The sequence below is a fragment of the Lepidochelys olivacea genome, assembly GCF_965140295.1.
Source record: "Lepidochelys olivacea isolate rLepOli2 genome assembly, chromosome: 13".
NCBI classification, from domain to species: domain Eukaryota; kingdom Metazoa; phylum Chordata; order Testudines; family Cheloniidae; genus Lepidochelys; species Lepidochelys olivacea.
The window spans coordinates 21,450,921-21,473,372 of record NC_140423.1 but is presented as its reverse complement, the minus strand read 5'-3'; the positions used below and the strand labels follow the sequence as shown (position 1 = coordinate 21,473,372).

The window sequence follows — 22,452 nt, the reverse complement described above, 5'->3', positions numbered from 1 at the left end:
GGCGGGACCGGATATGTAAATTGCTCCCGGCGTTCTGAAAGGGGGGAAGAGTGCTGCGTACGCAAATAGCAAACCGGCTTTTTTCATAAATTGCGCAGAGAGGGATGGTGGGCGTGGCTCTCATGCAAATCTAACCCGGAGTTCTGCGAGCCGAGAGGAGGCGTGGCTGGAATGCTAATATGACCGAAGCTCTCTTCTAATTGGAGCTGGGGACAAGGCGAGGATGAGCATGCAAATATCGGAACCCACTCCTTTCCTCCTTCTCCCCCTCCCGTACCAGCCCCTCCTCCGGTTTAAAAGCAGCGGCGCCTGCGCACTGAGGGGAAATGAGGACTTAGTCTGTTACACAACTGGCTGCTGTGTTGAGTGAGGGGGCTGCACTCTCCCTTCGGCCTCAGACTCTGCTGCTCCCAGGCGCCTCTGCTCCTGTGTAGGCCTCCCCACCAGCCGGCATGAGCGGGGACCAGCTGCACAACGACTCCCAGGTGAGGGACCCGCACGCACCCCCCCATATCCCCTCAGGCACTTGGGGCCCCAGTGGGGCCCTCCAGCCCCCCAAAATCCCCTCAGGCCCTTGGAGGTGCCCCTGGCCCCTCAGTATCCCTTGGGGCCACGGGGTGACCTCACCCCCATATCACCTTAGTGGGGGCGGCCCTCCCCCTCGCAGAGCTCTGGATCCCTAACCCCCTTAGCTCCCCCTCCCTATTTGCCCTCGGACACTTAGGGTGGGATGCCTTGATCACTGCCCCGCGGGCTCCTCCAGTCTCTGTGATTGGTGATTTCCCCATAGACACATAAAGGTCTGTAACCTCCCCCCCCGCCCCAAAAAAAAAAAAAAATCCCAGCCAAGCCACACACGGGGGGATTTTTTTCTCCTGCCTTCCCTTTAAAAGACAGATCCAGAGAGGATGGGAATGTGCCCCCCCTTTTCATGCGGGGGAAGGGGTACCAGGGCAGGGGTGCCCCAGAGAATGGGTACATAAGCATGAGGGGGGACTTAAAATAGGTTGGGGGGAGGTTAAAACTTTGGGGCGCTAGGAAGTCTGAATTTCGCCCGCCCGCCCTTGATTTGTGGGGGGGGGACCCCCTCCCAATACGTGTCTGTGTGGGAAACGGACTGTGATTCGATTTCCTTCCTCTTCATTTAAAACTGCCCCCTGGATCAGGCTCTTTTACTGTTTTTGAAAACCTACATGATTTTTTTTTCACTCGCTTCCACTTGTCCTTGCAGATCGAGGCGGATTTCCGAGCGAACGGTGAGTCTCTGCCCCTCCACCCCCGCCTTTTGGGGGCGATTTACCCCACTTTACCTCCCCTTTTCGCTCCCCCCCTCTTCTGTGTTACTGAGGATGGTAAAGGACAGACATGGCGTCCCAGAGACTAAGTCCCGTCTCCTCGCTCACCGGCCCCATTGTTCCCATCGAGCTGCCAAATGCTCCTGCTTCCGAGGGGCTTAGGCTCCACCCGACCCCCTCTTCTCCTAGTGGGGGCAATGCAGGCCCCAGATCCGGTCCCTCCGGGTTTCCTGGGGTCCCCTTTGGGCCCCGATTCCTCCCTGGAAAGTCGCCTTGTCGACGGTCAGGACTTAGTCTCTGCGCCATTTTCTTTTTCTCTCTCCTCTCTCTTCTGTGTGTGTCTCTTTCTTTCCTTCTCCTCCTACCCTGAGCTGCCGAGCAGGAGCCTCCTGCAGAGAAACACGGGAGAAATCATCACCTCCCGACCCACATACCCTCCCAGAGAAGGGGAAAGGCAAAGTTTTTAGGTTAAATAAATCACTAAGCAGCCTTTATTCCACCCACCCCTCTCTCTCCTCTTCAGTTTTGTTTCTTTCAGTCAATTCCTCTCATCCCCTAAAATGAAAGGTGGTTACAACATGTTGCTCTTTAAAAGATTCTGCTGCATCCATTTTAAGACCAGGATTATTTCTTTCTTTGCTGTTTAATTGATCTAACTTTACCTTATTGGGTAGAAAATTTTAATTTAAATAATTGCATTTTTTTTATTTTTAAAAAGGAGTGTAAGCAATTCCAGAAAGGTAGTCAGCATCACTTCAGAAAGTTTGCAAGTTGGTTGTTCATTTTTGGTGAATAGGTTGGAGGATCCCTGTAGGTGATTGCATTTCGGAGGATGGCTACCAATTTTTTGCATACTGCTGGGTCACATATTGGTTTTGGTTTTTTTCCAAACTGGTATATTTAAAAGTGGAGGGGGGGCGAGAGGGGGAGGTACAGTTTGCCTCTGCATGCATATGTCACTGTCAAACAACTGGATTTACTTGAAGAGCTCTGTCTGTCCCCTAAGTAATGGGGATGGGAGGTTGGGGGGGGGGGGGAAGGATGATGTGCCTGTTGTCTAAAAGTGTTTGCGTTCACTCCCCCTCTTTATTAAGGTGTTTTCATCTTGCCTCCCAATCCCATTGCATTAATACTGTTTTTATTATGCTGGGTTCTTGGCATTTGTAGTCATTGGACTGTTGTTCTGGACAATATGTTTGATGCCTAATTGCTTTGCAAACTGCTATACATGTAAATATTCACAAATATAAAATATTTGTGTATGCACATCTTTTTATATTCATGCACATAAATGCATTTTATAGATAATGTAAATGTGTATATAACAGAAGTATGCAGATACAAATATGCTATTTAAAAAAATTTCCCCTCTACAGATAAAATAATATTTAATAAATAATTATTTTAAGGAAGATGAGAAGATAATTCATTCCCTGGAACTGTAATAAGAATTTTTAGAATTACTTTAGTATAAGTATGTCTATAAATATTTGTAACCTCCCTATGTAGGAAATATTTGCTTAAGGGTAAGGTTTTTTCTTGAGGAAAAAGCTCCACTTATATGCTGATTTAGATATGTGAAATAATGGACTCTTCTAGTGGACAATCTTAACAGTGTGTGTTTCCCCCCTCCACCACCCCCCCATATTAAGGCTGGCTGTACACTATTTTTATTGTTACCAATTAGGAGTGGTTTAGGGACATAGAGCACTTGACACCCTTCTGACTCTGTGGGTTTTTCTTGTCATCTCACAACTGCTGAAGGAAGTCTAGTACACAGATTTAAAGTAAGCATGTACCACATATCTCAGACAAAATGTATATAACTGGTGAATCAGATATGCCTGATGAATTTCAACCGATGAAGGTGTCATAGAACTCTTCCTTCCCATCATGATTCCAAGTCTTCCTTTGACTGTCATTAGTCTTCATTGTAGTTTTTCTCAAGCAACAGAAAGGCAAAATCTTCTGTGTTGAATGCTGCATTTGCTAGGCTTGTTAAGGGAGTAACGCTGTTGATAGTCCATGTCCTTTCTGACCTTGCCACCAAAGCTGAACCTACTTCAGGAACCTGCTGTCTCTTCTCTCTAAGGTTCTTTCATTCTTGCTTCCACTGTACAGTAGTACCTCTCACTTCTGTGTCAGACATTATCACGTGTTGTTATTATGGCCATGGGAGTCTGGGCTTTTATGTACTTCTTGTTTGGATCCTAGTTAGTTGCAAGAAGTAGAAATGGGTAGAAAGAATCCCATATACATTATTCTGAGCACTTAAAATTGGTTTGTACTTTAATGAGACTGTATAGAGCTGTTTGATGTTGTTGTTAGGAGGCAGGGCCTGGACAGAAGCTTAGGGCCCACAACTATTTACACTTAAAAGAGTGAAGGGAAGTATTTAGTCCTGAAAGAGTCAATGTGGTATTGACTACTCAATCCACATACTATATAAGCGTTAAGCAGACATACTTACTGTTGGAACAAAGAACTCTATGGTTTTTGTCGGTAATACAGTAGCTAAACACTTGTAATTATTCTTATTAAGACAGGAAACTTGGAATCTATGTCTATGACTATACCACTGTAATGTAATCACTTCAGATGTTACAACCCAAGCTAGGTGGGTGTGGATCCTCTAGTTAATGGGAGACATCCAATGTTCAAGGATGTTGGTGGTTCAATTTTTGGCACTATTATCTTTTAATAGGGGCTAAATTGATAGAGTAGCATGATGTTAGCATCAAGGGGTCCTAGAATCAAGGTCAAGTGTAAAATGGAAGTGCTGACCATTCTGATCACTAAAAATCCACGCCACTCCTAACAAGTGTGTCCCAAACCATTCTACCTTTGGTAATTGTATTTTGTGTAACTACCCAAATTCCCCCTGCCATTTAATTAGGATACGATATTTTTCTTCACCTGAAGTGTCTTCTGTTGTTGCTGTGCACTGTTAAGAATTTGCCATCTTTGGTTTTAGAAGTGGGTGAAGTGATTGGATCCTGTGTGTGTAAAAAGAAAAGGTGTACTTGTGGCACCTTAGAGACTAACCAATTTATTTGAGCATGAGCTTTCATGAGCTACAGCTCACTTCATCGGATGCATTCAGTGGAAAATAGTAATTGACAATCTTGTAAGTGGTGTGCTGTTTAAAACACCAACCTGAAGCGTATGTATTATCTGTGAATGGGGATAATACTGTCCTCCTTTGTAAAATGCTTTGAGATGTAAAGATGAGTAGTGCTATAAAAGAGCTAAAAAACCATCCTCAAGATCTGAATGCAGTATAAAGAAAATTTATTTCCTAGTAGGAAATATCTTAAAGTACATTTATGAAAATGGCACCTTCTTATTCAACAGATGTTACTACTTTTTACTCCTGTTAGCCTACAGAGACATTCTCGGTATGCAAGAACTACTAGCTGGATTCTTTTCTGGCTTTAGCTTAATCAATAGCATTGTTAACCAAGTTCCAGTTGAAGAACCTCTTATTGCTAATGGGCCAGAAGGAACCCATCTTGACTTTCAGTTCTCCTCTTGTGTTTGCAGAACATAGCAATTAGAAAAATCTTTGTTTGTAAAATGAACAAACTGGATATGGAGCATCTAAGATGTTCAACACCCACAATTTTATTTCTGCAGTATAAGACTATGTCTTGCATGCCTATTATTCTGTGTTCAGAACTCCTATTAAAATTTAACGGTGGTTTTGCATAAAAATTGTTAAGAGGAGGCCCTTCAGTGAATTTCCCCTTTTGTTGATTTAACTAAATATCTTAAGATGGGATTTAAGGCCAACGTCACTGCAGTAATCGGTGAAATACTAACTGGACTTGAGCACAAATTTTGATTGTCTGGCTGTGTGGAAGCTTATTTTTAGAAGCTGAATGTGCTTGAGTGAGAAGTGCTTCGTTTAATAGTTAACTTTAAAAATGCCAAAAGTGTGGAAAAGCAAGTATCTTGTCAGAAATTGACAGTTTTGTAGTGTTATCATGAGCATTAATAAGACAGCTTAGAGGCAGCTTTGTGTTGTGGGGGGAGCACTTGAAAAGGGGGTGAGAAATGGAAAAGAGAAATTTAAAATTAAATGGCATTGGAGTTGAGCAAATGCTTTGTAAGTGATGGACATTCAAAGGCCACTTTAGTATGTGGTGTTCTATCTTGCATGAAATGCACATTTCATTTAAGCTGACAGAGTTGGGCATGCGAAAAACGTGACTCAACAGAAAGGAGTAAACTTAAATATTAATTAAGTTTTTTCTTAGAAAAATAAGATTATACAAGATATTTTATTAATTTTTTTTGATGCACACAGCACTGGTAGCAGTTGAGTGTTGCTAATGTTGCCAGGAAAGTAATGAGTTCAGGAAATGTCAGTCTGCTCTCTATTTTAATATATTTGTAATTATTAGGAAAAATCTTTTTTTCTTAAATCTCTTCCAGAAGACTTGTGAATAACAAGTGTATTAAAATTAAAATGTATTCTAAACTACAGTGGGGAGTAATTGTACCCTGTTAAGAGGAGTAGACTAGCGCTCAGGACTCCTGCTTGCTAAGTCACTGGCAGAAAGTGACCTTTGGCAAGTCACTTAATCTCTCTGCCTCCATTTCCTGTTCTGCAAATATGTGCGTGTTATTACACTTACCTGTTTGATCTTAACTTAAAAAGATGGAAAAACTCCAAGATTCTCAAAGCCATTTTTAGGTATCCCATTGACTGAAAATTATAAGGTACTTCATAGTTAGTTTAAAGAATAAGCTTGTACGTGACTCTGTTTAGTTGGATGTCATGCAGGTGTAGTTTTTTAATGAAGAGCAGAACTCCCTATGGAATTTAGTTCTATATGTACCTAAGCAATGTTGTTGCAGGCACTGCATAGCAGTAAATGAACCTGTAAAAACTAGTAAACTTGAAGCCAAGTCTCATACTGGGGCCTCTCTTCCACTCTCTGGATTCAGAGGCAAAACTCTCATTGACCTCCCTGGGAGCATGATGTAGTCGGCTGTCTTAGATCACAATCCAGAATATCTGACATTAAAAAGACACAGTTTTAATATCATTTTTAAAACGTTTAAACATTTGTCTTGCTTGTCTGCAAATATCCTTCTCTCTTCTTGTGATAAATGCATGTTCTGAGCCCTAAGAAATGTAAGAATTGCAGTGCCATCATTTCCTAACTGAGATGTTTTCACAATGCAGGCACTTTTATAAGGGCCACACCGATCCTGTATTCAGATCAGCAGCAGTTGGGGTTGCTTGCAACACTTGATGAAAACTGCTCATCTTTGGTTTTTAAAAGCACTTTTTAATATTAACTCAACAGTTATTTTTAAACCTATGGTATCCCACAACATTGGTCCCAAACACTGTTGTTTACGATAGCATTATTGCAGTGTTTGGCGCTTATACTGTAGCATAGTTCTATAAGGAATGCTGCAGGCTTTGTTACAAATGAAACACTGTAGCAAGCTGGTTATTCCTAACATATGTCTCAGAAATATCAACTGCAAATTAAATTTAGTGAAATGTAAATTTTAAAAATTTACTCCTGGTAATATCCTTTAAACATCATTATGCTGAGTAAAACTACTGTTTCATTATTGATGTTGAAATCTGTTGTGTTAATTTTTCTGGTGTATATGTGGGTAGCTTTCAGGTTAAAACTTGGTGCAAGACGGGAGAGCAGAGATACACGTTTCTATTAAGCTCAATCAATTTTGTTTCTGTTGTGTCCCAGCAAAACTCCCTAAAATGATTAAAGGTCTGTGTCAGGGACTAATGGGCCCACAGACTTTCTGCTTTGATAAAATACGTCTTAACATTGTAGCAATGAGAGGGGGGAAAAACACTATAAGGTAACTTCTGTTTATCTGCAGTGTTGGCCGCCTCATTTTTTATGTCCCATAAAAGCCATTCGTCGGCTGAGATGTCTTTTATGCAAAGTTTCAGATCTGTGCATGACTTCACATTTGAATTAGATATCCAGTTTATCAAGGATTTATAACATAAATTTTAATTTAACTTTAGCAAGCCAAACAGCACAACTGTAACTTCAGTTATTTGTTGGATAGACCACTGAATTCCAGCCTCCTCTTGAGCTGCGTGGTCAGTACAAATGGCAATGATATGTAATTATAGCAAGTACTTCACATCTCGTTGACTCAAATTCTTCTATTAGTGACTTCCCAGAATGCTTGTTAAAGCAATACCTGCTGAAATAACCCAAGCTCCTTGCATCAAGCCACTGTTCTGTTTATGAAAGTGACGCTGGAGACAGATCCTCAGCTAGTGTAAATTGTCATTGCTCCTTTGTTGTTACATGTTAAGGAGAGAGGCCGTGTTGAGATACAGGTGGCGTCTTTCTTTTTGAAAGGGAAAATTTTGAATAAGAAATAATCCCACCTTGGAAAATGTTGAGGACAAATCTTTGCTGATTTTTCTTATCTTTCAATTCTGCTTGAGCTGGCTCTGCTAATTTAATACTAGATATCCTTGTTAGGCAGGCGGTCATTAAGAAATATTTATTGCTTTGAACTGCCTTTGTGACTTCTAGTTTTATAAGAAAGTCCCACAATCCACACGATAGGAGTCGAATGCTATTTAGTGTTATGGCATTATATATATTCTTAGCTACATCTTTTTAAGGAATTTTATCCTGTCTCTTAATTATCCAGATATGAAAGAGACTATTGTTACATATTCAGTGTTTACAGCCTTACTCCCCTAGAGTGTCCTGTTTGATTTGACTAACACAGGCAAGTGACACGTGACAAATATGTGCAACCATGCCCCCCCCCCCCCGAATTACTGTTGGTTATAACCTGTTCGGCAATGTCAGCATTTAAGCAAGTATCATAATTAGACTTCAAAATGAATTCCCCATTAAGGTAACTTCAGGAGGGTTTCCTCTTAATGTTGTTTCAGTTTGATTGGAGAGTCAAAAGACAGCAGCATTCTGGGTTATATTTGTAAAGCTGCTTTACAGCAAGAAGGGCTAGGAGAAGACAAATAAAAAGGTGGAAGAATGTAGGTTCTGTCAACTACAATGAAATCTGTGAAGGAGAATGGCATTAATCGTTTGTTGTTGTCCTCGGACTCTTATTGACTGTCTGCTCTAGGGAACTTTTATTAAAAATAATTTCCACCGTACATGCCTCTGGTAGCATCCAGCATTTACAGCTGTTAGTTAAACTGCTGAAAAGCATGTTTAATTGATACAGTAGTTAAAAACCTCATCTGGCCAGGCAAGGGGAGACTTGCTCATTCTAGGGCTCCCATCACTGGTTCAGCTGAACTAGTCGTAGCTCTGGTAAGGAATTTTTGTTTTTAAATTCCCTGGTGTGAACAAGTCTATAGCAGCTAACGCAGGGGTTCTCAAACTGGGGGTTGGGACCCCTCAGAGAGTCACGAGGTTATTACATGGGGGGTCACGAGCTGTCAATCTCTACCCCAAACCTCACTTTGCCTCCAGGATTTATAATGGTGTTAAATATATAAAAAAAGTGTTCTTAATTTATAAGGGAGGTCGCACTTAGAGGCTTGCTGCGTGAAAGGGTTCACCAGTAAAAAAGTTGGAGAGCCTCTGATCCAACACATTCTTAGCATAATGTTTGTAAAACTCCCTGGGCTGACGTAAATTCAGAATAATGCCTTTGACTTCAGCGTTATTCAGGTTTACCGTACTTTGAGATCAGAATCTGGCCCAAGTGGTGGTGTTTGTATGCACATCATTTTTTTTAATTGCTAATAATTGTAGCTGCTGCTGTTCCTGTTCACTGGTGACCCTGTAGGATCATGTGTCCTTGAAAAGGTGACTTGCAAAGGGGGGGGGGGTGAAATTGATGCATTGTGATATATAAAGAATGCCTGGAAGTTATTGGTTGGCTTTGGTGTGTGCATGCGTGCCCGTGTTTTTAAATTGAGAAATTCAGGTCCTGTTTGGATACCACGATGACTTAAATATTTACAGAATTGTGACATCAGATCCAAGACAGAAAGTTGAGCAATTGAGAGGGAAAGGGAATTTAACCAGACTTTTAAATACCTTTTTTTGTGTTTTGGGGTTTTTTTGTTAATACCTACTTAACTCCAGGGACTAAAATTTTGGCTAAAAATGTTTTTTTTTTTTAAACCATCTTCCGATGGTTTAACAATAATATTCAATATAAAAGTTGTGTTAGAGCTAACAATAAACATCCTTCTCAGATCACCCAAACCAGTGGAGACCAGAGTTGACTCTCCTGTTATTGGTAAGGTAGTCAGTCGCAAGTGGAATGGGGTGAGCAGCCTTTTAGACCTTTATACCTCAAAGAAGCAAAAAAGGACAACAAACCAAATTCTTCTTTCTTTGTTAAGCCCTTGGCAGGTCATCTTTAACAATTAATGAAGGGGAGAAGATGGGATCTGGAATGAGCAAAGATGATCAGGGAAGTGACAGTCCTTAAATGAATAGCATTGCTACTGACAGAAACTTGTAAGCTCTCAAATATGTAGGGAGAATATTTTTTCCATCATCTTACAGCACAGATATCAGATATTAACATATCGTATTTCTGTTCTTTTTATCCCTTGTCAAAGACAAATTGCAGAACAGTACCTCTTAATGTTATGTTTCAGAGTAGCAGCCGTGTTAGTCTGTATTCGCAAAAAGAAAAGGAGTACTTGTGGCACCTTAGAGACTAACCAATTTATTTGAGCATGAGCTTTCATGAGCTTCGTTTGGAAGAATCTTTGTTTAATCTGTTGCTTAAATCTTGATGGCTTTTTCAGTTGAAAGCAGCCTCTACAGCAGTTCAGTTTAGCCGGAGAAAATGTAGTTTGTCCTGGCAACTGCTGGGAAGTTGGAAACAGCTAGTTTCCAACATAAAGGAATTACAAGGTCAGACAGCATTGAACATGCTTTCCTCTTGCCTTTGGAAAGCTTTGGGGAAAGCATAATCTGTTTGAAATACTTATCCTGGTGGGATGGGGGCAGTGCAGGCTCAGATATGGGGAGAGACGTAGCGAGGCCAGTCATTGTTACTTGTCATTGGGCTTCAGGGAACAACTCTTATTCAAGAAAAACACATCTGTGCATCTAGTTAAATTATATAAATACTTTTTTGAAGTTGGAGGCGCTAATTTGTGGACAATATGATAGTTGCAGCATAAAGAGGGGAATGCATCGAGACAATAGAAAGTTGTTGTATTAAAGGGTTCCTGTCAGTCTCGATTAGGGCCAAAAATAGCTTCCCAGGCAGATGCTGGTGAGTATCTTTTTAGATTCCTGGCTGGTATTTTTTGGTCATCCCAACCGTAAACCCATTTGTGCATTCAAATAATCTGCTACCATCATGACTTTAGTACAGTTTTGTGTGTGTGCTTTTTAAACTGTCACGTCTACAACAGTTGGCTGTAAAAATAACATTCAGCCTTATTGAGACACTACCTTTGGTACACTGAGAGGCTTGCTGAATGAGCTTCATGGTGCCCCTCTGAAGGAGTGAATCTGCATTTTATCACCAAAGTTCATGTAGATGGGTGCTTGTGTTAAAGATAGGAATTTTATCCTATGAATAACTTCATAGGTTCTGCATTTAGCAGACTTCTTTAAAACAGTAAATAGAGATCATTTTCTTCTTAAGGAAACCATAGTGTACACCCAACTTCACTAATCTCTGTTACACATCCTGGTCAAGACATCTTTTCGAGTCAGATTTCAGGGCCAGAAGGATCATCTAGATCACACATCTGTCCTCTCCAAAGATATTCTGTATAGTCAGGGTTTATTAATTGTGTGTGTGTGTTATATATTGACAGCTGTAGTATTTAGTGTCATTTAAAACACTTGACTATTTAAAAAGCACCTAAGATTTCAGGGAGAATTTAAGACTATTTTTCAATTCTACTATTTCTACATCTCTTATTTTCTGTACTACTTTCGCCTTACTTTAAGATGTTTATATGGAAATAGGATCTCTGTGTCTAAATACTTCATCCCCTGTTGCTATGTATTGTGCTTGCTAAAGTCCTAGTCCTTGATTTGCAATGTTTTATAAACTTCCACAGCAACCATTTGGGAATTTCACCAGTGGAGGATTATGCAATTTGAGGTAGGGAATGAACCATAGGAGTAAATGAATTTCTAGGCCTCATCTACATTGTGGATAAAGCTGTGTATAAAACCAGTTACTCTAAAGCTGTGTAAGACCCCATTCAGAGTACTTGTATGAGCACTGTTTGCCAGGCCACCGTGGACCAGGTCTAACCACTTAAGACTTCCTAAAGTACTGGTGGACTACGCTCTTGTGTAGATGTGGGACTTTTAAGATCTCATTTCTGTTCAAATGTTCAGAGTAAAGCACCACCAGGAAAGAGCTGTGGAATATTTTTAATATTTTTCATTACACATCAGCTGTACATTAAAGTGCAGCTGCATGGTAAAAGTTAGCAAAATAATTAATGGGAATTTAGCAGTCCCTAAGTATAGATAGCTTTTTATGTGTCTTGACATTTGTTACTTGTGCTCTACAGCCTAATGCTGCTCTTGACACATGAAAACTGAAGCTGCTAGGTGGGGACTGTTTGGGGCCTGGTTTTCTCCTTGTGTTGCTACTTCTATCGGCCTTAATTTTTTTGACAATTGCTTTTAAAATTCTGCTTTAAAATTCCACTTTAATATGTTCATGTGGGACTAGGTTCTCTTCCTGTTCCCCTCTAAATATTGGCAAGGTTTATATTGAAGATTTTTCATAAAAATGCATTCTTGGTCAGGTTTTATATTGCAATATTTGAATAAGGGCCAAATGCATTGAAACAGTTGTTCATCTTACTCTAAATTTGCAGTTTCTTGTTTGAGAGATATTTAAGATGTGGCCTAAAAAAACCTGCTGCAGGTGGAGATGGAACATATCTCCTTCAGTATACATTCCTGTTTGGGAGGTGAGTAAAGTTTGATTTTTAGATAGTTAGAGAAATAGTTGAGTAACATTGTGGTCTTTTAATTGGAAGTGTAAGGAATCTGTGGACTTAAACTATTTTGGTATTGCATAAGTAGCAGGAGAATGGCTTCTGTTTTTTCTTGTTGATGTCTGCAAGCAGAGTTTGAGAACACAGAAGTACACGTACTCTTAAACTTGCGTAAATGCCAAATAAGAAGGGTGTAGATAATGGACTACCAATGTGCGTGGGAGGTGGGATGGTTTGGAGGATTGATGTTCAATTTTGGAGTCTCTTCTAGTGGGTTGTTCTGAGGCTGACCAACGTCAGCTGAAAGTTACTCCCATTGAATGGAGAATAATAGTCTGTGTGAAACAAGTTGTGTATTCTCAGTCCACGTCCAGTTTGTGTTATGGTTCTCAGATCACACCAGCTGCCACCATAGTTTCTAGTACTTGGCACTCTTGTGGACAGTGTTAGGGTATGTCTACATAGCAAGCAGAAACTGAAACAGTGAGTCTCAGAACCTGGGTCTATAGACTTGGGCTCGTGCTACAGTACTAACAGTAGCTATGTAAAGGCTTGAGCTGGAGTTTGGGCTCTGAAGCCTAGGGAGGGGAGTGGGTTTCAGAGCCTGAATGTGACTAGCATCTATCCAGCATACTTTCATCTACTGGTGCTGTTGCAAAGCCATAGCAAGTATGAGTAGGATACCTTATTAGAGAGGTAAAATGAAATAGTCGGGATGGGCATGTTCCAGTTCCAGCTTGCCTGGGAAGTTACGTTTACAGGTTAGACAAGTGCAGTCTTCTGGGAAACTCGAAGCATGAGCTATTTGGAGAGATCCTTGTGACACTATGGTTCATTACAACATGAGCAGTATACACAAAATGGAGGAATTGAGCAATATTAATGACCTACTCCAAGGTTAGTATGGCAGAGTTAACGACCACCAGATGGGGAGTAAAAAGCCACCTGCTCCTTTGCTGCAGACTCAGCATGCAATTAAAGCTATTAAAAATGATAACGTAAAGAGATATATCTCTTCTTGTAACATTTCCTTGTTCACTTTAAATGTCTTCAATATGAAAACGAATCACTTTTTTTACTAGTATTTCCCATCTAATACGTCCTTTTGTTGTAGAGTTGTTCATGAATGACTGTGTAAGCTGGGAGTAGAAGTTAAAGTATTCAAGCATTTTATTTCAGAAGAAGAAGTAGAAGAAGAAGAGGAGCAAATCCTATTCAGAAACTTACACGCACTCTGCAAACAGCTCTAGAGACAATAGGTCCATGCACACTTGTGCATGTGCTGCAAGTGTGTGGATGGATGGATGTATGTATTTATTTTAAAACAACTGAAAGTTTTCTTTCTCCAGTGTTTCCCTGTCCTGGGCCAGCCAAGTGAGTGTGATTGTTCCTTAGAGTAGGGGGAGACAGATACTAATCAGAGCTGGGGTAGCACTACTCCCCTGTGTCTGGTGCTTGCGGGCTGTCATCCTTGAATTGGTTTGTTCCAGCAGGGGAAAGCAACCTCCCCAGCTGTCTGGGATATTTTTTGCTGAGGAGAGCTGAGTTGCATGCGCTCTGAGAATGTTGTGCATTCTCTTTAGAATTGTAGGACTGCAAGGGACCTCGAGAGGTCATCTAGTCCAGGGGTTCTCAACGTTTTTCTTTCTGAGGTCCCCTGAACATGCTATAAAAACTGCATGGCCCCTCTGTGCCACAACAACTGTCTTTTTTGCACATAAAAGCCAGGGCCAACATTGGGGGGTAGGAAGCAGGGCAGTTCCACGTGGCCCCATGCCACAGGGGTCCTCGCTAAGCCTAGGCTTCAGCTTCAGCCCCGGGTGGCAGGGCTTCAGCTTTCTGATCCGTGCACCAGTGAGTCTAACACTGGCCCTGCTTGGCAGACCCTCTGAAACCTGCTTGCGGCCCCCAATGGGGCCTCGGACCCCTGGTAGAGAACTGCTGATCTAGTCCAGTCCCCTGCACTCATGGCAGCACTAAGTATTATCTAGACTATCCCTGACGGATGTTTTTCTAACTTGCTTTTAAAAATCTCCAATGATGGAGATTCCACAGCCTCCGTGACAGTTAGGAAGTGTGCCCTAATGTCGTACCTGAACCACCCTTGCTGCAATTTAAGCCCATTGCTTTTTGTCCTATCAAAGGTTAAAGAGAACAATTTTTCTCCCTCCTCCTTGTAACAACCTTTTATGTACTTGAAACTGTTATGTGCCCTCTGAGTCTTCTCTTCTCCAGACTTTTTCCTTGCCGGCCTCCACCACCACTCAGGAATCTCTTCAAAGGACATAGAGGCACATCTTAGTCATACTCCCTGTTGTATGTGCTGAATGGCCTTTTGTTAGGACAGCTTGCTATGTTTTATTAAAATAGGTTTAAATCAAAGATGCAATCTTTTATTTTTATAGCTGCAGAAATGTTTTGGTTTTTTTAATATTCTAGTTAGTTATAAAGAATTAACTGGCATCTTGCTGTATTGTTTGCATCCTCAGATACTTACATGTAGGCACTAATCTTAAATGCACATGTAGGTTTATATGGTCTGTTTAAATAAACTCTAAAGAAGAAATATGCCAATACAAAAGGTGCCAAGCATTCAAATACTTGGGTGTGTTAACTGTCTCTTACTGGGGGAAAGTAGCTAATGGGGGTGTGACTATGCTTGGCCCTGGTCTGCAGTTTCCTCTGTTTGATGATGTGCTGAATTGGATCTCCTATTAGGTTCTCTTCTTGCCCTGTATGCTGCTCCTGCAAGCTGAAACACTTGAATTGCTAACAGTCCATCAGCCCCAGGCTTTGTGGTTGAAGGAAGAGGTGACAGCTCTACCTCCTCAGAGATTGTGCCTCCTATGTCCAGTATCTGTTGTTCCACTCATTCCTTTCAATGAGTTAAAAAGTGTCCCTATTTTCTCCACACATGTCCCTATGTATATATCTTAAAGCATACACACTCAACAGCATTTATCTTTCTCATGAGCCTATCAGCTTTTTCTCAGAGCTGTCTTCACACTGAAACTGACCTGTTCAGTGCACAGTGTATTAGAACATATGAATGACCATACTGCGTCAGATTAATGGTCCATCTAGCCCAGTATCCTGTTTTCCAACCGTGGCTGGTGCAAGATGCTTCAGATGGAATTATTGAGAGAACCATCCCATCATATAGTTCCAGCTTCTGGCAGTCAGAGGTTTAGGGACACCCAGTTATTGATGGTCCCTATGCAACCCCATGCTCTGGATGTCCTTAAATTTCTGACTGCCAGAAGCTGGGCTATATAGCCATTTATGGACCCCATCAGTTTGTATGTATAGTTGGATTATATTTTCCAATGGCTTAAATTTGCACTTAACATTGAATGTCATCTCCAGTTTTGTTGCCCAATAACATTGTTTTGTGAGATTAAATGAGTTACTTTCAGTATCCATAGGATTGATTGGATCAGCCATGAATTAATCTGTTCTTGGATTTTGTCCATAGCTCATCTCTTTACTTCATTAGAATGACAAAGAATCATCAGGCACTAAGGAAGAGCATTTTCAAGGCCTTGATGTAGTATAGATATAATCCATCTAAGGCTTATATTTCACATAGATTGCTTTTGGAAGAATACATTAGCTGAATTGTTTCTTGTAAAATGATTTCTTGTTCTTGAGAAATCTATCTTTGTGCAACTGTGTTCACGATAAACTAAATGATCGCATTCTTTGCTAAATTCAAGGCTAGCTTTTTAAAAATTTGTTTTCCCTTTGTAAATACGGGGTTTTCTTCATCTTGTTACCTTTCTCTTTACACTGGATTCTAGAGAGTTCGAGGTATTCCAGTGCCCAGGAGCCCATTGCTTTAGCCATAACCAAAGACAGCAAGCCCCAAATCAAGCCGTCCATATCCAATCCCAGTATTCCTTTGTGAGCTGTTTTAGCTAGTGTTAACGTTTTGGGAGGATGGTGAAAAACTTTTTGGATCTCACTTTTAATCATCATTATAAAGCTTGGGGTAATGAGTGTGGGAAGGAGAAGTGTCTAGCATTTTGCACTTGGCAAATGTGTTTAGCTTTCGAATGGAGCGGATATAAGCATGCTGGTTTTATTTAGTAAGTACAGTTTTAGTAGTGTCTTTTCATGCTAGAACATCTTTCTTTTGTGCACTAGCCTGATTGCTTAATCTCAGTTCATCTCTGGAAATAGTGTTTCACTATACTAAGGAAGTTTTCACTCTTTAAATACAGCAGAAACCGTTGAATAATTTCGTGTTAGAAAAAAAATACAATAAAAGCTGTTTTATCCAGCATGTTGCGGGAATGGCGGATGCTGGTAAGTGAGAAATTCCGGTTAACTGAGAGGGAGGGAGCTTGAGCACGGGAGGGGGCTCGGGGCAGCGGGTTGGGCATGGAAGGGGTTTCAGAGTGCCGGATCTAGGGGGCGCTCACCTTGGGCAGCTCCCTGCAAGCGGCGACCTGTCCCCGCTGCTCCTAGGAGGAGGTGCAACAGGTGGCTCTGTGTGCTGCCTCTGCCCACAGGCGCCGCCCCCTCAGCTCCCATTGGCCTCAGTTCCCAGCTAGTGAGAGCTGTGGAGCTAGTACTTGGGGAGGGGCAGCACCTAGGAGCAGCCAGGATAGGTCACTGCTTGGGAGGAGGGTAAAAAACCTTTTTTGTTAGTCTTCACTTTAAAGCAGATTAAAGATTCAGACCAACTCACCCAAGGGTATCGGTGTAGTGGTTGGAGATATAAAAATGGATCAGTACTTCTGTGGGATTTTTAGGTTTCTCTTTATTTATTTATTTTTGTTATTCTGTGTCCCCAAATCAGATTACAGCTCAGGAATTTGAAAATGGCACATGCCAGGAATTGGTTCTGAAGACTGAGCAGTTTAAAAAAAAAATTTTGGAGGGGGGACACAAGCAGGGTTTGAAAAATCAAAATATTACTTTGAACAGTGCTGCTGCTGTTAGAATTAGTGCTATGTGATCTCCTAAATCCTGTGGTCTGAATCTCAACTTGCAATGATGCTCTATCTGCGATTAATTGGCAAAAAAAAGTTGCTGAAAGCAGGTTGGTGTTTCTAAAGGGCAATAACCTGGATATTGATTGTCAAACATTTCCTTGTTTGTTCTGAGTCAGATGAGACGATGGGAGGGGATGTCAGAAAATGCAATGTCTATTGACATTTCTGGATAATTTCTGATTCCAAATTAATCTTGTATGACAGGGCTGATTTTGAGATGTATATAGCCCACTGAGAGAGCAACCTTTAGGGAACTTCTGGCTGTAATAAATACAGCATTATTTAATGTAAATGTACTTCTTTTTTGTTTTTAGGCTTGGTGCATTATTCTTTTTTCTTAGTAAACTGAGGAATTAATATTGTTTAGCTTTAGAAAACAGTCATCTTTGGCTATGTTTTCACTGCAAGAAATTGCATTTTGATATCAAGATAGCTATCTTGAGTTTAAAAAACACCATTTTTGGCGGTGAAGAAAAAGCCTGCACCTCACACTTGATTTGTTACTCCAATCAGGAATATTTCTCTTGAGCAGAGAGAAGGAGCTCAGGCGCTGAAATACTACAGTGAAGAGCACGTTTAAAAAAAATATATATAGAATAGACATCCAAATTATGTGATGTAGACAAATGTCCTTTAGAAACTAGGTTTAGCTCATTCCCAAAGGGGGATGAAACCAGATCTCCACAAGTGAAAGTTAGTGTTATGACCTATTCTGTCATCCAGCCTCCCACTTTGTCTCTTATTCAGGGAGAACTTTATTTTGGGATGGGATGTTAAGATAATCTTAAAAGTGCATCACAAGAATAATTTTTCACTTATTGATATTCTAAGAATATATAAAAATTCCTTTTTATTGTACCTGTACCACATCTCACTATCTACTCCTTCCTGGACCCTTAATACTTAGTGGTGGTTGTTCCAAAACAGTGATCTGAAGTTAAGAAGTAAAACTGACTTAAGGCAGCTCTTCTTATCTCCCAAAGGAAGCAGATAGCTTTAAAGAAAAATAGGTACACTTCTTTAAAACTTTCGAATGGCCTAACAGAAATACATCTACACTCTATTGACATATTAAGAGTATCTGGCTTCTGGAGTTTCAGAAATCACTGCAGCTGTTTTCAGAGACTTCTCTTCTGATGCTGTTGAATAAACAGCAGTTTGCTAGTCTGAATGGTTGTGAGCTATGACTTCCTGCCTTCAGGAGAGAACAATGAAGGCATGCTCTCAGTCCTAGAAGCAGTCCCGTCCAGTCCAGTCTGAAACACATTGACAGGGCAATGGAGGAGAGGTTTGTGCTGCTGCTTCCTCTGATGTATGTCTAGGTACAAAACAAGTAAAATGATTTCAGTGTCTAGAGCTTTCAAACTGTCATCTTTCCTGAGCATTCAGTGGATGTGAAAACATTAAAATACACATGCACTTAATTTTGATTTTTATATAAAGATCATCATAAGGCAGCCACTCAAAGCTCTGAGCGTCCTAACACTTAAAATTCACAACCAAATTGTTTAAAAACTGACTGCGTATGCAAACTGCTCACTGCATGTTTTGACTATAAGGACAACAGACATAACCACCAGAATTGTTAAATGACCCCCTATAACTTTCCCATCTCTGTCCCCAAATACACATGTGGAAAGAGCTATTCTCTTTCTCCCCCATCTCACAAATATTTGTGTGCAAACAAGCTATTTCGGTTGATTGCTTTTCTCTTCAGATTCCTCTGGAAGAGAATAACAAACGGCCCTTATTGCTCGGGCTTACTTCAGTAATTTACTCCTGGGAGAATTCTGCGCCACTGTGCAGTGCAGAAATTTGCAGAAATTAATGTGGTTTTTTTGCACATAATTTCATTTTCCCCCTTAGAAATGGGCTGCAGTGCTGCTGGCCGCCGCTAGGGTCCGCTGGATCCATCAGAGCCCAGCTCACACACAGAAAACACTGCAGGTGGGGGGAAGGGGAGAGAGTAGAGAGTTCTGAGTAGCTGCAGCTCCCTGCACGCCTTGAGGGAAGGGGATGGTGGCTCAGGAAACTCCACACAAACCTGTGACCCAGCAACAGACTTTGTGTCCTTCTGGATCCCTGGATGATAGGGGGATGGGTGTCTGGGCTCGGGGGCGGGGGGGAGACAGCTAGGTTCTGGAGCGGGTTCAGGTGTATTGGCTGGGGTCCTTGCAGCTGGACTTGGGGGGGGAGGCGGGGGGGGGGGGCAGAGAAACAAGAACTGGGTTGTCATAGGGGTTTCTTTAATTCTGTATACCTGTGTGACTTTTTCTGTGTGTCTGTATTGTTACAGATATACTTGCTGGCAGGTATTTTGAAATAAATTACCACAATAATTGAAACTGGTGATTCATGATTATGTAGTGTTATTTTGACAAATAAAAATTGCAGAATTTTGGGGGGGGGGGCAGAATTCCCCCAGGAATAGTAATTCCTTGAGATCTAGGAGCTGTGCTTGTTATTGCTTAATGATTTAACACCTACAGTAATAGCACAGAACTTCAAAGCTAAGGTTGTCTGACTACTACTTCTCCCTGCATCCTTGTCCCCTCCTCCCCCAAAGAAATTATAGCCACTTCAGAAAGCGGTGTGCCCTCTTCTCAGTCAGCACTGAACCACTACTCCATCTTACTGTTTAGTGCACTTTGCTTGGAGATGGTCTGTAGTGGCTGAGATATAAAACAGGAACACAGTTTTACAATGCCCAATAGTGGAGAAAATAGTGGACTGCATTTCTTTCCCTTTGGAAGGGTATGTCTTCCCTGCAAAGTTGATTCAGATGACTGACACTCAGTTGGTGTAGCTGGAATGAGAACAGTCACACTGCATAGTTGTCAGGTTAGCAGCTCAAGTGTTGAATACCCCTGATGGGACCGCTAGCTCAGGTATAAAGCATCACCATATAAGTGAGAGGGGCTTTAATGTGCGGTGTTAGGGCAGTAAGAACATAAGTACTCAAGAAAAAACCTGAGTTAACTCTGTAGTGAAGACAAGCGCCGAGTGAGATAACTTAATGGGGCTGTCTAGCTCTTCTGGAACAAATTTAGACAAACTTTCGCCCCAATCAGATCAGCATGTGGATGGCTCCTCTTGTGTGGAGCGAGTCCCATTGATGTCAGCAGGTTTCTGCATAGATGCAGGGATCTGCACTAGTGGATTCGGTTGCAGGATCAGAGTATAATCTTATATTTCTGGAAACAACAGGATTGACCTGCAAAAAGAATTAAAAACAAAAATAAAACTTGAATTTCTACTAAGCCCATCCTGATCTTTTAGCCACAATTCATACTCTGATCATGCTCAGCAATGAAGCTATAAACTATTTCCAGTAGTGCATCTCCTTGCAGCTCTTGACAAAGTATGTAGGAGACCAGTAATGCCTGAGGCCGAGTCATGCCAACTACAACCTCTCTATAGAGAGAGATTTAAAAAATAATCATATATCACTGTAATCTCTTCACTGGGAATGTTGCATATGTTTCAGTCTAGAGTGGCTCCCCTGTATATACCATGGGTGAAATCCTGACCCTAATGAAGTTAGTTTTTTCGCTGACTTCACTGTGTTCTGGATTTCACCCTGTGTTTTCTTGTTCCTCAGTGAAGTTCTTACTTGGAGGAGACCCTGTTCTGGATCAAGCCCAAGGTATACAGAGGTATCTGACATGTCCTTGCCTTGCGTTAGTATGAATACGAGCACTATTTGAGGCGCTCTTGAGACACAAGCGTGGCCCTGCTGCTGAAACAGGGCTTAATGAAAGCTTTACAAATATCTTTTTAGTGTGTCCAAAAATGTTAGCCATTTAAGATATTTGTGCTGTACGGAGAGCAAGTGAAAATATTTTTCTAGTTTAATACAAACACTGTTACAGTGTAATTATTCTTGACAATAGAGCAGATTTCCTGTTGGTTGAAGTACCATTAAAACCAAAACTTTCTTCAGATTCTCAATCTCTTTTTGGAAATTTGACTGATGCTAGGAACTGTGTCGTTCCTCACCTTTTCTAATGATGAGGTATGCAGTCAGTTACATTATAGTGAATAAAGATGGAAAACTCCTATTAGGTTAAGTCTGTGCCTCGACAAGGATAGGATACAGTCCATAAAGTTCTGTCTTCCTCTCACTGCATTTGTGCAGTGCCAAATACTCAGTTGTCAATAAATAGTAATAGTCCCTGATATAGGTTGTGCCAACTGATACTACACTAAATCTTAGGTGTATGGCCAAGAAGCCATCCTTTTCATCTAGTGATGGTTTACACTGCACTTAGCTTGCAAGAGTTCTGATTTAAAAAACAAAGGACTTTACACAGTCATCCAGGAGCTGAAGGGTTAACTGGGCCATTTTGCTTTTGATTCTGAAGTAAAGGACACATTATCTCCTGCAGTTGGCTGATTGCTCTGAAGTCTAAACGTGGCTGTGATGTTGCAATAGCTTCTGCATGGGGAACACTTCTGGAAAACTGAAGAGCAGAATTTATATAGATGAGGAAGTGCTTGTAATTACTGCATGTCATTCTGGCTGTGAGCGTGACTCCAAAGACTCCTGGCACTTCCTTTGTATTCCTATTTGCATGTGTTTCTTTCTCCCTCTTTCTCTGTATGGAGAAAGAATGTCACTAGCATGTATTGGGATATTTTGTCAATGAAGAATGAAATAAAAGTTCTTTGCTAAAGCTTTGGCTTTGTATTAAGGGGTTATTTCAAAGTCTGACTGGCCTGATATTGTACTAACTCAGAATTGGATAAGTGTCTTTCACATTGTCCCACTAATCCCCCAAATTCTATTTTTCTTCAACATTTAAACTAAAATTCCATTCGTGTGTGATCCTACATAAACCACTGCCCGGCCCTTGGTTTCTCAGTAGGTATAATTGTTCTTGCTGTGCTTGTTTGCTGCATTTAGCTCAGAGGTGAGGAATATAACTTCAGGGGTGAGGGGAGGAACTCAATATTCTGGTAAAGATTTGACACTTCATGGATTTAAAAAAATGCCCCCAGAGAACCTCCTTTTATCATTTTTGTTTTATTTTTGAATGCAGTTATTTCTTTGTACATAATTCTACATTTGTACATTCAGCTTCCATGATAAAGAGATTTCACCACAGTACTTGTATTAGGTGAATTGAAAAAAACAATTTCTTTAGTTTTTTACAGTGCAAATATTTGTAATAAAAAATAAATATAAAGTGAGCACTGTACAGTTTGTATTCTG

General features: G+C 40.9%; 1 protein-coding gene across 1 annotated transcript in view; it reads left to right on the top strand.

Moving 5' to 3' along the window:
- Positions 1–335: 335 nt before the first annotated feature.
- TOP1 (DNA topoisomerase I) overlaps positions 336–22,452 on the top strand; it is an 84,858-nt gene continuing 62,741 nt past the window's right edge. Inside the window, exons 1-2 of the mRNA XM_084645556.1 lie at positions 336–485; positions 1,232–1,256. Coding sequence (XP_084501682.1) covers positions 453–485; positions 1,232–1,256 — 58 coding nt within the window. The 5' untranslated portion in view covers positions 336–452. The remainder of the gene's footprint in view (positions 486–1,231; positions 1,257–22,452) is intronic.